This window comes from Argentina silus (genome assembly GCF_951799395.1).
Source record: "Argentina silus genome assembly, chromosome: 19".
Lineage (NCBI taxonomy): Eukaryota > Metazoa > Chordata > Actinopteri > Argentiniformes > Argentinidae > Argentina > Argentina silus.
The window spans coordinates 10,306,699-10,323,866 of record NC_139673.1 but is presented as its reverse complement, the minus strand read 5'-3'; the positions used below and the strand labels follow the sequence as shown (position 1 = coordinate 10,323,866).

The 17,168-nt window shown below is 46.8% G+C and overlaps 1 protein-coding gene across 1 annotated transcript; it reads left to right on the top strand.

The window, feature by feature from the left end:
* The first annotated feature begins 1,391 nt into the window (after nt 1–1,391).
* Nucleotides 1,392–16,171, top strand: kif7 (kinesin family member 7). Its single transcript, XM_083691144.1, has 20 exons — nt 1,392–1,451; nt 2,364–2,766; nt 3,324–3,524; nt 3,631–4,030; nt 4,226–4,573; nt 5,983–6,175; nt 6,418–6,561; nt 6,855–7,013; nt 7,144–7,310; nt 7,437–7,564; nt 7,765–7,917; nt 10,826–11,025; nt 11,291–11,488; nt 12,151–12,276; nt 12,929–13,105; nt 13,336–13,551; nt 13,829–14,035; nt 14,296–14,494; nt 14,821–14,982; nt 15,385–16,171. Exons 2-20 carry the CDS (start codon nt 2,436–2,438, stop codon nt 15,777–15,779), a joined length of 4,104 nt encoding a protein of 1,367 aa, XP_083547270.1. The 5' UTR covers nt 1,392–1,451; nt 2,364–2,435; the 3' UTR covers nt 15,780–16,171.
* The last annotated feature ends 997 nt before the right edge of the window (nt 16,172–17,168 follow it).

Genomic DNA, 17,168 nt, shown 5'->3' with positions numbered 1-17,168 from the left:
TTTTGGCCATGTCTCTCTTGTAAAAGAGATTGTAATCTCAATGAGACTAACCTGGTAAAATAAAGGTTAAATAAAACATAAATAAAATAAAATATATAGAGTGTTAAAAAAATCGAATATGCAAAAAGCTGCTTTCCCTTCCTAATTTGCCTTGGGTATCACAGCCTTGGCAATTAGTGAAAATCTGGACCTCTGTAGAATTGTAGGCCCACATTTATCGTCTGCAAACTAAGAATTGAGAATTGATTGGTGAAATTGAGATGTATTCATGGCCTATAGCAATGTACAAGATAAAGAGATGGACATATATGAAATAGAGGTTTAATGAAAGCAATTTGTAATAGCTTTTCCGTGGTTATGAATCTGCATCTCAGAGAGGGAACAATGAGAGTGGGTGTTACCTTCAACTCTCCAGGATCGGTGTAGGATGTTGCCATGGTTACCACCATGGCAACCTTTACTAAAATACCGACATCGGCCTAGAACAAGTCAGCATGGAACAGTCTGTGGTGTTCATGGCCTTGGGGGTCATTGTTGGCTCAACTCAACATCCCTTTCACCGTGCTGTAGAGCTGCATGTATGGAAGAAGGATTTGAAATGTGTATGCTTCAGGATCCCCTCCACATAAATGGAGGTACTATACAGCAGATCAATAAAGATTTTTATACCACAATCGGTATTTTCCAAACATTGAGCATTCATTTCCATGAAGTAGAGAGGAATGTAGCTTATCTAGTCTATTCCATGATAAATGATAAACCTATGAGTTGTCTATTCCCGTCCCTCAGGGGATGGTGCCGTATGAGGTAGGTTATAGAGAGGTTACAGGTCAAGCTCAGCAATACTGGGCTTCTCTTCTCGTCTCAAAATCTACCTCCTAATGAGCAGACATGGAACTGGAACACATACACCTAACATAACAGACAATTACACAATAATGTATGCAGTATTATTTATTTGTTTTTTTCATGTACCTTTATTCATTTGCAAACTGTAATCGTTAATATTTAGCCTAGTTATTTTGTACACTTCTGCAGTCTCTGTTTACAGAATACAATGACACAATGGAACATGTGGAATAAACACATAAACAAAATCTAGTAAATCTGAACAAACAGATAATCACAAACCATTATTGCAATGTCCACATGATTTCAATCGGCATCTTAACATGTTATTCAGGATAAATTGCCTAACACAGGATTCCTCATAATGATCTATTCATGTAAAAGAGCCAAAATCATCATAGAGAATTAGATCTAGTGCCATTTCTGATTGATTCACATTAGGCTGTACAGGTTTTGACACCACAGACGGAATCATTATGGCCCATCATTTTGGGGGCACTGACAAAGTCTGATGACATCACTGCATCCCAACGCATTGAGCCCCTCCGACTCCCAAAATGTGGATGATTGCCTTTGGTGAGGATTTTTTGCAACTTTATCAAGTAAGTAAATTGCACAAACATGTTGCTTAGCCATGCATCGCAAGTTTACTTATACGTTTTGCATGCTTTGTGCATCTATACAACTAAGAGGGTAGCTTCTGTGAAACGATAACACTTTAGAAGAGCAGATAGTGGGAGTTAGCATTCAGCTAGGTAGCTAAAACTATTTAGCTAAATTACTGCTTGCCTCCTCCTGGCCCTGCCTGCCAGCGAATACCACTAGTTAGCCTAGCATACTTGTCTTCTTGTTTTCTTGTTTGAAGATGCATCTAGCTTGCTACCAAGGTGGCTAACTGCCATATACCCAACGAAAGTTATATTTTTGTCCTCATAAACTACATTTGCTAGCTAGCTAGGTTTAAAAGTCATGTTAGGTATCTGACGTTACTTAGTTGTTAATAACAGCGAGATGGCGAACAAGATAATCCGATTAGTAATAGATTAGTAATCTAGCCCATTAGCCTGTTGGTGGTTAGCTACAAATTAAAGTTTTGGTCTAGCTAGCCAATGTTTTCTGTATCTAGCTTAACTTTCCTTAACTTTCCAGCCAGCTGGCTACTTTCAATTTAGTCTAACATTATGATCCTGCTCAAACACATTCAACATGTTATGATCTTTTTATAACAATGTTATTAATGCATTATTTACTCTTATCTACACTTCTCCAGAATAATAACAACAGCAGAAATATTTTAACTGTAATATGCTGCTATCACATTGCCACATGCCAACATTATTGTCATATCAGAATTATGTTTATGCTTCCCTTTTTGCATTGCATTGCATTTCCTTTGTGCACATCAGTCTTTTCAACTTTGATCTGCAATCTCATTAATTCATTCTGACTTATTTTATCCTCCACCCTAATTTGTCTTTGTATACTACTGTTGGTGATACGTCTGTCCTGTCTAGTGGCCCTAAGATGACTGGTTGTTCACATCAGACCAAGAAGAGAGCGCTGGACTGCTAACTACTAGCCCAGCCATGTCTCCCAAAGTGCCTGGTGGTCAGGGCAGGGCGGAGGACACGGCGGTGCAGGTAGCTGTTCGAGTACGCCCTCTGCTGCCCAAAGAGCTGCTGCATAGCCACGAGAGCTGCATCACCGCTGACCCGGAGCAGCGAAGGGTCACCCTGGGCCACGACCGACACTTCCTCTGTGATTTTCTGTTCGAAGAGACCAGCTGTCAGGAGGAGGTGTACACAGTCTGTGTCCAGCCTCTCATAGACGCGTTCTTCCAGGGCTTCAATTCTACAGTCTTTGCCTATGGACAGACAGGCTCTGGCAAGACATACACTATTGGAGAGGCCAACATTTGTGAGTTTATTCCCATTTCTATCCTCCTTTGGTCTGGCCATTTGAAAGATTATTGCCGTAGCTTGTGGTGGAGCCTAGATTCACGTCTGCAAATATCTGTATTTCTATGCTGAGGGAAAGGCAGAGAGTTCACACCCGTAGTGGAAGCCAACTGCACTTCCTACAATGCAGCTGCCGTTGCCTGAGGGAACAGTCCATACCAGACAGGCTTGCCATCTGAGCTCATTGTGAGTGAGGTGGCAGAGCTATGTGGGTTATGGTTATTAACACAGAGTGTGTGTATACGTGTGTGTGTACGTATGTGCACGCCTGTATTTGCATGTGTGTACATGTATGTCTGTGCATGTGTATCATATCAACTCTGTGCAGAGCTGTGTGTGTATTAGAAGTGTGTGCCTTCAATGTAAACAGCTAGATGTATGTGATGATGTCATAAACCGTGTGTGTGTGTGTGTGTGTGTATGTATGTGTGTGTGTGTGTGTGTGTGTGTGTGTGTGTGTGTGTGTGTGTGTGTGTGTGTGTGTGTGTGTGTGTGTGTGTGTGTGTGTGTGTGTAGCTTCCTTCAGGGATGAGGAACAGGGCGTCATCCCCAGGGCTGTGGCTGAGGTCTTCAAGCTGCTGGATGAGAATGACCTCACTGACTTCTCTGTCAAAGTCTCCTATCTGGAGGTCTACAAGGAGGACTTCAGGGACTTACTGGAGGTGGAGACGGCCAGCAAGGACATCCACATCAGGGAGGATGACAAAGGCAACATTGGTATGGACAACCCTCAAATGTGTGGTTATTTTTGTGAGTCATTTGTGCTTTTGGGTACGATATCTTTTATTCATTTATTTTGGTGTGTGTGTGTGTTCCTCCGCAGTGCTGTGCGGGGTGAAGGAGTGTGAGGTGGAGGGGCTGGATGAGGTGTTGAGTCTCCTGGAGTCTGGCAACACAGCAAGACACACAGGAGCTACTCAGATGAACCCCCACTCCAGCCGCTCACACACCATCTTCAGCGTTCATATGGACCAGCGCCGCGGAGGCTCGCGGGCCCATGGGGGGTCCACAGGCTCAGAACCACACGTCCTCTCCTCCAAGTTCCACTTTGTGGACCTGGCGGGGTCGGAGCGCATTCTCCGTACAGGAAACACCGGGGAGAGGCTGAAGGAGAGCATCCAGATCAACAGTGGCCTGCTGGCCCTGGGGAATGTTATAGGGGCGCTGGGAGACCCCAAGAGGAGAGGCACCCACATACCATACAGAGACTCCAAAATCACCAGGTACACAGGCATAGATCATACCACAGGAACAAAAAAAATCATCCCCTTCAGACGATATTTGAAATTGAATATTTTTGATTTGAAGGTTTGTTACATAATGTGTGGGCATATTTAATTCTGTTAGACATGATCAGAAAGCAAGTTTACAACGCAGTGGAGGAAAGGCTAATGTTGACGTTCATTTTCTGCATGTAGGATCTTGAAAGACTCTCTTGGAGGAAACGCCAAAACGCTAATGATCGCCTGCATCAGCCCGTCCTCCTCCGACTTTGACGAAAGCCTGAACACGCTGAATTACGCCAAACGGGCCCGGAACATTCAGAACCGAGCTACGGTGAACTGCAGGGGCGAGCCAGACCGCGTGGAAGGGCTGGAGCAGCAAATCCGGGCTCTCCGGCGGGCCCTGGAAAATCGGCAACGCTCGGAGACCCGCATCATCGCTCGCTCCGACCCAGAGAGACGACTTCGGCCGGGAGAGGGAGAGATCAGCAGACTGCAGGCCCAGAGCGCCCACTACAGGACATGCACTGACACTGCATACAGGTGAGAACACTGCATACACACATACATTCACTTTATTAGGTACACCTTTGCCTTCAGAACTGCCTTAATTCTTTGTGGCATAGATTCAACAAGGTTCTAGAAACATTCCTCAGAGATTTTGGTCCATATTGACATGATAGCATCACGCAGTTGCTGCAGATTTGTCGGCTTCACATCCATGATGCGAATCTCCTGTTCCACCACATCCCAAATATGCTCTATTGGATTGAGATCTGGTGACTGTGGAGGCCATTGGAGTACAGTGAATTCATTGTCATGTTCAAGAAACCAATTTGAGATGATGTGAGCTTTGTGACATCCTGCGTTATCCTGCTGAAAGTAGCCATCAGAAGATGGGTACACTGTGGTCATAAAGGGATGGACATGGTCAGCAACAATACTCAGGTAGGCTGTGGCGTTTAAACGATGCTCAATTGGTACTAAGGGGCCCAAAGTGTGTCAAGAAAATATCCCCCACACCATTACACCACCACTACCAGCCTGAACCATTGATGCAAGGCAGGATGGATCCATGCTTTCATGTTGTTTACGCCAAATTCTGACCCTACCATCTGAAATCGAGACTCATCAGACCAGACAACATTTTTCCAATCCTCTATTGTCCAATTTTGGTGAGCCCGTGCGAATTGTAGCCTCAGTTTCCTGTTCTTAGCTGACAGGAGTGGCACCTGGTGTGGTCTTCTGCTGCTGTAGCCCATCTGCTTCAAGGTTCGACGTGTTGTGTGTTCAGAGATGGTCTTCTGCATACCTTGGTTGTAACAAGTGGTTATTTGAGTTACTGTTGCCTTTCTATCATCTCGAACCAGTCTGGCCATTCTCCTCTGACCTCTGGCATCAACAAGGCATTTTCGCCCAGAGAACTGCCGCTCACTGGATATTTTCTCTTTTTCTGACCATTCTCTGTAAACCCTAGAGACGGTTGTGCGTGAAAGTCCCAGTAGATCAGCAGTTTCTGAAATACTCAGACCAGCCCGTCTGGCACCAACAACCATGCCACATTCAAAGTCACTTAAATCACCTTTCTTCCCCATTCTGATGCTCGGTTTGAACTTCAGCAGGTCGTCTTGACCATGTCTACATGCCTAAATGCATTGAGTTGCTGCCATGTGATTGGCTGGTTAGATATTTGCATTAACAAGCAGTTGAACAGGTGTACCTAATAAAAAAATACGTTTTTGTATTAATTCATTCAAGATAAAATACAGGAATATTTCTAGCACACAGGGTTTGATCTCTTTAAGCGGTGGATTAATGTATCTTGTATTCATACAAACAAAGTCTATTGCAAGGGCTCTTTCATGTGTTTTGATTTGTGTGTGTGTATTTTGCTCATGATTTCTGGACTAAGGTCTGACTGTGTTTGTGTCTGACCCCCCCCCCCACTCCAGGTTGTTGCGTGAGCTGCAGGGGGAGGGGGCTCTGAGCGCCGAGCAGAGCCTGCGGGTGAAGGAGTGGCTGTGTGCGGTGGAGGAGGAGAGGAGCGGCCTGACCACCGCCTCGGGGCCAGACAGCGGCATCGAGAGCAGCTCCACCGAGGACACGGCTGCACTGAGGAGAGGGAGAGCTGCCGTGAAAAACCAGGTCAAACACCCCTACAACCCCCCCCCCCTCTCTCTCTTCTCCTCAAGCCATGTAGAACCCATTATAAACACAATTATTTGATACATTCATATTCCTGAAACCTCCCTTTTAATTTCCAACAAGCCCTTTCGAAAAACGGCCTTATCCTTGAAAGAAGCATTACTGAGCACCTGTGATGTACCCTGTGAGAGCATATACTTAAGTATGTATGGTGTACTCTCTGACCCTGTCCACCCCTGTAGGAGGTGGAGAGTGTGGGAGAGGAGTGGGGCATTGAGAAGGAGGAGAACGCGGCCCGGCTGCAGGCCCAGGTCCAGCGACTGGAGACGGAGAACACTGACTTCCTGGCTGCTCTGGAGGACGCCATGGAGCAGTACAAGCTGCAGGTCAGTCAGGTCAATTCTTCACTTGTTCATTTCATTTCTGTGTTGATTTGTGCATGTCCATCCACAGGGACAGCATTGCAAATGATGCACATATAGTATTCTATCATGAAATAATTACGGCAGGAATAGTTTTCATTGTTTTACCGCTTTCACTCGAAACGCCCAAACATTCAAACTCTACTGCCTTTAACTCAAAGGTCCAGTGAAAATGTTGGGTGTGAAGTTGCTATGTGTTACTGACTACCAGTCCCCCCCCCCCCCCTTCCCCCTCCCCTCTCCTCCTCCTCCCTCAGAGTGATAAGCTGCAGGAGCAGCAGGACGTGATAGCAGAGCTGCAGTGTATGATCTCTGGGTCAGGAGCTCTGGGGCTGGGCCTGAACCTGAGACCACGCCCTCACACCGCCCCCCTGGGCTCCACATACCATGGCCACAACGGATCCCCCAACAGACAGGTAACCCACGACTACCGCAAACCACAAAAACCCCATTCTAACTGCACCGTACAGTTGTGTTTTAATTGGTACTTATTAAGAAGTGTTGTGTGGCTCAACAACTGTGTGTGTGTGTCTTTGTTGGTGCTAGGCTGGTCAAGTGGACTATGTAGACAGCGGACTATTTAGTGACCAGGTCCAGTACGGTCACCCCTCTTTTGACCACGAGGGCTCGGGAAGGGGAGGAGAGGTGAAAGATTCAGAAGAGGAGGAGGAGGATGAGGACTCCCTCAACAACTTGGGCCAGAACAGACGCAAGTATGTAACAAATATGACGCCTCTTATTCAAAAACAATGTGTATTGTATTGAGGAAGACACTTGTGCCTAAATTCAAATACAGTAGCAGGTGAACGTTTTCATAGGTCATGTCATGCGTCTCTCAGACAGATGAATCTGACCTGGACAAGGAGGGACATGCTGATAGGTGGCCCAGCAGCTGGAGGGAGGGGCCTGATGTCTCTGCTGCCTTCCTCTGAGCAGCTCTCCACGTCCCACTGCAACAGACGACCATGTGAGTCCCACAGCAGAGCTAGCCTAGAGAGGCAGCCATCGTGAACCACTGTGAACTCACTTACCCACAATACACCATTCTAAAACGTTTGTTTAAGTAGAATCTGACATTCATTCATATTGTGAATACAATATGAAATCCTATTGTAACATGTTTGTGTGTGTTTGCGCACGTGTGTGTGTTTCTCTCTCTCTTTGCAGCCAACTCCAGTGTAGGGGAGAGCTTGGTGCTGCGGGGGCTGGGGGCTGAGGGGGGGTCAGAGTGGGGGCTGCTCCAGGCCCAGCAGAAGATCAGGGAGCTGTCTGTCACCATCCGCATGAAAGAGGAGCTCATCAAAGAGCTGGTCAAGACAGGTACACACACGCACACACACAAATATAATGCTATTTCTCTGTGTACACATCTTTCTGCAAACATCCCCTAAACATCCTACCCTCTGAATTAAGATGGCGCCTCCTACGGCTGCCACGGTGTGTTGGTGCACACTTCTTTGTTTGTTTTTAGTCTTTAATTCCGTTAATTGTGAGGAATGGAGGGAGGAGATACTTAACATCAGGGACTCAACACCATCTGATTTATGTCCCAACTTTCTTGCCTCATCTGTGGATTTACTGGACATTCTTGTCAAAGTTGCTCTGGCCTTCGCCAAGCAGTGAGGCGGAGACAGAGAGGTAAGCGTTCCGGGGCTCTGGTGCGCTTCAGGGAGAGAGGATTACGCTCGCCTCTACCGGGAATACTCCTCTCAAATGTCCGCTCACTGTGCAACAAAATGGACAAATTGCATCTTCTTATCAGGACAAATAGACTCTGTCTTCTGTTTTGTGTTTCACGGAATCATGGCTGATTGAATCTACACCGGCTTCCAGCTGTTACGTGCAGATTGCGACCCAATACTTTCATGCAAAACGAAAGGTGGAGGGATCTGTTTCTATATAAATCAACACTGGTGCGACAACGTGAAAGTGATTTTGCAAACTTGTTCTCCTGACCTGGAATCATTTTTCATCACCTGCAGACCGTTTTACTCTCCACGTGAATTCACTTCTTTTTTTTTTTTGGCTGCCGTTTACATCCCTCCGCAAGCTGATGTGAAAGTGGCTCAATGTCAACTCGCCGACCAAATATTAGGAGTGGAGAGAAGGAGAGAGAACACATATTCCCCAGTTATTGTCCTTGGGGACTTTAACAAGGGCAACTTAACTCACAAACTCCCTAAATATAAACAGTTAATCAAATGCCTGACCAGGGAGGAGAAGATTTTGGATCATTGTTACAGCACCATCAGCAGAGCTTATCACGCTGTTCCCCGCGCGGCTCTGGGACTATCTGACCACGCTCTTATTCATCTGACCCCGGCATACAGGCAGAAACTAAAAGTGGAGGAGCTGCGTGACTGCCTAGATACCACAGACTGGGACATTTTTAAGACTGCTTCCAACAGCCTGGACGAATACACAGAGTCGTACATCATGTCATACATCAGCTTCTGTGAGGACAGATGTATGAGTTACAACAATGACAAGCCCTGGTTCACAGCAAGACTCAAACAGCTTCGTTTGGAGAAGGAGAGGGCTTTCAGGAGTGGAGACAAGGAAAGGTTTAGACTGGCTAAGTACATGTTTGGCAAGGAGATTAAGGAGACCAGACGACAGTACTCAAAGAAGCTGGAACAACAATTTGCAGCCAACGACTCCTCGTCAGTCTGGAAAGGCCTTCAAGAGATCACAGACTGCAAAACCAAATCCCCCCACTCTATGGATGACCTCAGACTTGCAAACTTCTACTGTAGATTCGTCAGACAATGGAACAGTCCTGACTCTGACCCACACAACCAACCCCCCTCCACAGCTATCACACCTCTTCTTACCAGCCTGGACAGAGACACCCCCCCCCCTCACACACAATGGACTCAGACAGCCCTCTCCCCCCCATCACACCTCTCTCCATCCAGGAGAGAGACGTCAACAAACTGTTCAAGAGTCAGAACCCCCGCAAGGCAGCTGGACTAGACACTGTCTCCTCCTCCACACTGAAGCACTGTGCAGACCAGCTGTCTCCAGTGTTTACGGACAGATCTTTAACACCTCACTGGTCGAATGCATGGTACCTGCCTGCTTCAAAACATCCACCATCATCCCAGTTCCAAAAAAGCAGAGGATCACAGGCCTTAATGACTACAGACCAGTCGCCCTGATCTCTGTGGTAATGAAGACCTTTGAGAGCCTTGTGCTCACCCGCCTCAAGGCCATCACCAACCCCCTCCTCGACCCACTGCAGTTTGCCTACAGAGCCAACAGGTCCAGTTAACACTGTGGAGTCATTCAGATTCCTGGGGACAATAATTTCACAAGACCTCAGGTGGGCGGAGAACATCACCTCCACCATCAAGAAGGCCCAGCAGAGGATGTTCTTCCTGCGGCAGCTAAGGAAATTCAACATGCCGCAGAAAGTGATGGTCAAGTTCTACCCGGCCATCATTGAGTCTATCCTCAGCTCATCTGGTTCGCTGCCTCCACTGCCAAGGACAAAGGCAGACTGCAGCGGACCATTCGGTCAGCCGAGAAGGTCATCGGCTGCAACCTGCCATCTCTCCTGGACCTGTTCCACTCCAGGACCAGTAAGAGAGCAGGAAAGATCATAGCTGATCCTTCCCATCCTGGTTACCACCTCTTCCATTGACTTCCATCCGGCAAAAGGTTCCGGTCAATCAAGACCAAAACCTTGCACCACCTGAACAGTTTCTTCCCCATGGCAGTGAGGTTCACAAACAAGCTCCCTGCCTCTCACTGACTCTGGGACATCCCCACCCTGTCTAACACACACACACACACACACACACACACACACACACACACACACACACACACACACACACACACACAATGCACTGACAGTGTAATTTATAATTATTTCAAATTATTCTAATTTATAGTTTACCCATTTTTTACCCATACCCATTTCACAGCCTCTAGCCTCATTGCCACTTAGCCTTGCACAGCCTACAAAATGTATTGTTTTATATACATTTGTTATTGCTATTTTGTTAATATTTTGCTATTTTGTAAATTTCTTGTCAATATTTGCTATTGTTTTTCATGTCCCATGCACCAACCTCACCAAGTCAATTTCCTGTCTGTGCAAATATACTTGGCCAAATAAAAGAATTCTGATTCTGATTCTATGAACAATGTAACACACTCGTCAATATGAAACGGACCATCGTTTTGATGCTGTTGTTTTGTTGTGTGTGTGCTGCTCTAGGCAAGGACGCCCAGGCTCTGAACAAGCAGTACAGCCGTAAGATCTCGGCTTTGGAGGGGCAGGCTGAGCAGGCCCGGCAGGAGGTCCAGGAGGCCCAGAGACAGCTGCAGGACCTGGAGAAGCAGGAGGCCAGCGCCACAGACCGGACCCGGGCACAGGAGTGCCGCCGGAAGATAGCCGCCGCTCAGAGCAAAGTGCAGGTCTGACTCCTACGCCGATATATTACACCCATAGGCTAGAACCACGCACATACACACACACACACACACACACACACACACACACACACCGGCAGGAGAGCATCTGTATGGACAGAACACATACAGACCCAGACCCAAATAAATACATTTTATTTGATTTAGGATGGTTTGACTGAAGGCTGTCTAATGTGAATAGTATGGTGTGTGTGTGTGTGTGTGTCTGTGTGTGTGTGTGTGTGTGCGTGCGTGCGTGTGTGTGTGTTAGGTTCTAAGCCAGCGCCAGAGGGACACTGCGCGGCTGGCGTCCATGTCGACCCAGAGCGAGCGGCGGGTGTCGGAGCTGGAGCGCAACGTGCAGAACATGCGGCAGCAGCAGGAGCAGCTGCAGAGGCGCCTCCGCCAGGAGAGCAAGCAGAAACGCCGCCTGGAGACAGAAATGCAGCGACGCACACACAGGGTCAAGGTGCAGAGCAGTAGAACACCACATACTCCCCTGGTGGTCTTGAAGAGGGACTGCACTGGCTGATTTAAAAAAAATGGAGCTGAGAATGAGATTTGTTTCCAAATGTACCATCCAAAGCCCAATCTTCAAATATGTCAGGGAAAGGAGAGGCGTCACAACTCTGGTCTGTTCCCAGACTGACTCGATTTAGACTGAACATGAAAATACTGGGTTTATGTCGAAAGTTATTGTTTTTAAACTTTTTAGTCAATTCTGGGGCTAGAAGTCAATATATGACGACCACAGATGCTACATAGACCGTTTTAAACAGGAAAAGGAAACTTTGTTTCAGTTCCTCTTTAAACCGAAGCTACATGATGACTCACAATTGGAATACAATTGTCACGCAACAACTCTCAGATCATTGTCTCGCTGCAGAGAAAATGCCACTTCCATTGTTTTGAACAGGTGGCTGACAATACTCTAAAATGGAAAGATCTTTTTCCAACTGTCATGTGACAACCATTGAAAACGATGAAAGTTAGTGTAAATAACATCTGCGGGCGGACTTGGCATTCAAATCGAAATTGTTGCCAGCAGAATATGATAAGCTGATGCCTCCTATCTTTCCACAGCGGTTTGTACTAAAGTCTTTCCATCCCTCCTTCCCGTCCCTCCCGCAGGAACTGGAGATCAAGAACGAGCAGCAGCAGAAGATCCTGAAGATAAAGACGGAGGAGATCGCTGCCATCCAGAAACAGAGACGCAGCGGGAGCAACGGCTCCGTCATCTCCCTGGAGGAGCAGCAGGTGGGACAGGGGGCTCAGAGAGCCGTTATGAAGCCGTTCTCCACCGTTTAATCATGGCTTCCTTGCATTAGGCTCAGACGTAAATAGTTAACTAGCCCAGACCGGCTGGCTTAATAAAAATGTGATAAATGTCCTAAAATGTTTTGAGTGCTATTATTGCCAAGTACTGTATCAGCTTTTCCATTCTCCCCCCCTAAAGCCAGTGTTCCTAAACAGTTTAAACTATACTATAGAAATAGAACCATAGGACTTGTTTCCCTGTATATCCCTACATCTACATGTCTGAACAGGCCCAGAGCTCACACTGACAGTCTCACACTCGACCTCTCTGATGCACCGCTGCCTTACTGAACTCTGTAGGATGGCGACTTGTTGTAGCGTGTCTCCTGAGAATAAGGCTGTTACATTCACAGTCACTCTGTGTGATGGAGAGAAGTGTGATGTCTATCAATCCATTTGAAGGACGGAAACATATATATTTTTTTTTTTTTTTTATCTCAACCGTTAGTTGTTTATGGATTGTAAAATACTGTGAAATGGAAGTGTTGAATTATTTCTTGTTTGGTTAGAAAAGCTCTATTTGTGACTGCGTCTTTCCCTTTGTGTGTGTGTGTGTGTGTGTGTGTGTGTGTGCATATGTGCGTGTGAGCAGAAGATTGAAGAGCAGAAGCGCTGGCTGGATGAGGAGATGGAGAAAGTTCTAGAGCAGAGGAGAGGCCTGGATGATCTGGAGGGAGAGCTCACAAAGAGAGAGGAGATCCTGTTCAAGAAAGAAGCTCTACTGCTGGAGCGCAGCGGCCTGGAGACCAAGAGACTCCGCTCCAGTCAGGTACACACACACACACACACACACACAAAATATACCAACAGAAAGACTACCTTTCGGGTGAGCTCATTTCATTTCATACTGGCTCCACAATCTGCTTAAGCATTCCGAAATAAAGGATGGTCAGTTAAGTTCACTTTCCTTACGTTACGTTAGAGGACAGTAGTAATGCTGTGCGCTCTCCCTCCCTCCCTCCCTCCCTCCCTCCCTCCCTCCCTCCCTCCCTCCTGTAGGCCCTGAGCAAGGACCTGGTGACGTTGTCAGGGCGTATCGAATCACTGGAGCGGGAGCTGAGTGAGAGGAACGGCCTGCTCCGCAGCAGCAGCGCCCAGGACTCGCAGCAGATCCGCCAGGAGATCAACAACCTACGGCAGGAGAAGGACACGCTGCTCAAGCAGAGGGTGGAGCTGGATGACAAACTACGGCAGGGCAGCCTGCTCTCATCTGAGGTCAGAGCCTCTGCTATCGTCTGGGGGGGTCAGAGACAAGGGGGGACATGGCGTGTTCATGTAGGCAAAAAAGAAGGGAATGGGGAAGGAGAAGGTTTAGAAGTGATACCAGTGATGATGAGTGATTGTGTGAAACACCTGTAGCTTGCGGTGTGTTTTGGACGTAGCGTTACGACGACGCCTGCGCCTGTGTGTATGTTTGTGTGCGAGTAGATTTACTCCCATGTCAACCCCTCTTGTGATTCTCTCTGGTCTGCCCCCCCCCCCCCCTCTCCAGGAGGAACGGACTGTGTTCCAGCTGGACGAGGCCATAGAAGCCCTGGACGCTGCCATAGAGTACAAGAACGAGGCCATCACCCAGAGGCAGAGGCAGCTCCGCGCCTCCGCCAGCATGCTCTCACAGTGGGAGATGAACCTCATGGCCAAGCTCAGCTACCTGTCCGCCTCAGAGACCCGTGCTCTGCTCTGCAAGTACTTTGACAAGGTCTGTAAGCCCCTCCTACTGCTTGTTTAGTCTGTGGTCTGCACGTAAAACAGCCTCACATTGTGCGTGTGCCTGCAAGTGTGTGTGTGGAATGCGTGCGTGCGTGCACAGCAAATCTTTATTATGATTCAAACCTGTAAAAATGTATTGTAAAAAATGGTTGCATGCACAGTATGTGTGTTTACGTGGTGTCCCTGAGAACGTATGCTACAGGTGACCCTTGCTCCTGTGTGTGTGCGCGCGTGTGTATGTGTGTGTAGGTGGTGTCCCTGCGTGAGGAGGAGAGGAAGCTGCAGCTCGCCCTGAGGGAGCTGGAGATGCGGGGGGAGGAGCAGGAGAAGCTGGTGCAATGGCTGGAGAACGCTCTGGACCGTACACAGCTGGACACGGACCGCAGGCTCACACAGCAACAGAAGGAACATGAAAGGAGCGTTCAGCTGCTACTGCAGCAGTGTAGAGGTGTGGATCAAACACAAACACACCCTACTGAATGTAGCATATATATGTTATATATTATATATATATATATATAAATATATATATATATATTCAGTTGTTTTAAACCAAGGCCTGGGCACATTGGCTACTATAGCTCCACCTCAGTTGACACAATGAAATGAAACACTGACGCAACCTTCTTTTTTTGTCTTTTTTTGTCTTGTTTGCAATCAGTTTAACCAATTGAGCCCTCACGCTCACAGCTTGATAGCCCATCAGGCCCATTGTCGACAGCACATTGCGCCCTTGACTGTGTGTTTCCCCCCCTGATGTTTACCTTCCCACAGAGCAAATGGACGAGGGTCTGGCAGGGAGGCAGAGGCAGTACGAAGGCTTGATCCATAACCTCAGCAAAGAGCTGAGCCACTACAAAGCTGCCAACCAGGAACTGAGCAACAGGCTCAGGGAGCTGTGTGGCAGAGTCGGTCAACCCCTGGAGCAGGGGAAAGGTAAAGACACACAAGAGTTCATTTTGGCTGATGCCCAATGATGATTTTTTAAATTGAGTCTTAAGCCGGCGCTTTTACCGAATGCGACCACATTTCAACTACATAATAGTCATGTAAACAGTGGGTATGGTAATGTAACAGATGGTATGAGAATCGTGAATCGACAATCTTACTGAGCTGCTGGGCAGTAAAGAAAGCACATTTGCATGTGTACATGCACATCTGTCAGGCAATGGTAAGAACGAGTGTGTGTCTGTGTCTGTATTAGTATGAGTGAGTATTCTCTGTTCCCTGTCTGACTGTGCCTGTATTTGTGTGAGTGAGGATTATCTGTTCCCTGTCTGACTGTGCCTGTATTTGTGTGAGTGAGGATTATCTGTTCCCTGTCTGTCTGTGTTGCAGTGGTGGTCTGTGAGGGGAGAGCAGCCAGCAGTGGCAGTGTGGAGAGGCTGAGTCGGGGTCCAGAGGACATCCACGGTGGGAGGGGGTCCGGGGAGCCAGAGAGACCCCTCAGGTCCAGGGAGGAGATGCGGGAGCTAGTGAACGCCCCTCTCCCGGCCACATGGCGGCGTTCCTCCCTCCCCACAGAGGACCCCTGTGGCATGGAAGAACTACGGCTCCGGGCGGCTGGGGAGATGGCGGTGAACCGGGTGGTTCAGACCAGCATGGGACCCTGGGGTGGGATGGCGTCTCTGCCCCTGGCCAAGTCCCGCAGGGAGTCCCGCCGATCCAGCCTCAACACTGGACCACTGATCTCAAACAACACAATCATAGATGTGCGGAAAAATCCAGTTTGAACACTAAATGTCCCTAGGACAAAAGGATGATGGACCTTGTGCCCGAAACCAGTTTTAACACTTAAGGTCCTTACGACACAATTCAACACCAGTGTTGTCATAAGTGACTCTATTTACCTTTATTCATACTGTTGCAATTATGACGCATTTGTTTTATAACCTGTAAGTATCTTTTGTATGAATGTGATTTTATTCTATAGGCCTGTGGTTTTATAAATAATGTTGGAAGCTTACATTTTTTTTCATATCAAGCACTTTTACCTAAGTATTTCTTCATATTTCCTACTTGAACAATAATGCATATTCTTGTATAATCCATTGGAAGGTTTTCTCTTGTTAATGATATTTTTTTCCTATCATGTCATTGTTTCTGTTTATGAAATAAAATAAGATTCTTCCTTCAGTGATCTGAGTTTATTTTACTGTATGCAAATTCGTGCTGCCACAAACATCATCACTTCGCTGGCAGTACACACAGAGAAGGATAGGCGTGTGTCTGTATCGATCCCACATGATCGATACGTCCTCTAGATTCATATTATTCCCATTTTGTAAAGAAACAAAAAATATTCATGTTTCCTTTTTATTGATCTTCTAATGGTAATTTGGATCACAACCAGTATGTTTCAATGGGTATCGTAATCAATACTACTGATACACATTCCAGAATCGCTCATACCTCACTAAATATATCCAATCAAATGCCATCGACGAAAGAGCGAAAAATGAACGAGCCAGCCAGGAGTCGAACCTAGAATCTTCTGATCCGTAGTCAGACGCGTTATCCATTGCGCCACTGGCCCGCTGCAAATTCTCAGTTTTGTCCGTCACAATTTCACCCAACTGTTTATAATTATTGATATGTTAAATGGCATTAAATATTATATATATTCGGCACTTTTGCTGGCTTGCTGTTTTTTTGTATCGCTAGCTGTCAGCAACACTCAGCAACAGCATAAATGTAGCTACACAGGAAATCACAGAGAAGTTCTACGCTTGGCAGATATATTGTATTTTTTGTAACATTTTGAATGTACTACTTTTTTGAATGATCTTCCATGTTATCTTACCATTCACAGGCACAACAGTGCGAGTCACTTATCGGCGGCAGACCAGTCCATTCCATTTCTTTACCTCTTTCACACCCATAAAAGAAGTCAGTTTAGCATGTAGAAGGCTATGGTACAGCAGCATCTAAACAGGGCCTGTCTGCCCCCTTGTGGGAATTCATGCCTAACTAATAATTGCTAAATAGAAATCTCTATTTTATACAATTTGACTGGACTCGAAATGAAACCAAGAGATCATTATACAAATTGTACAGTGTATTATGCTGTTGGTTAACATTCTCTCAACTCAGATAGACACATTGGTTGAACTTTCATATGT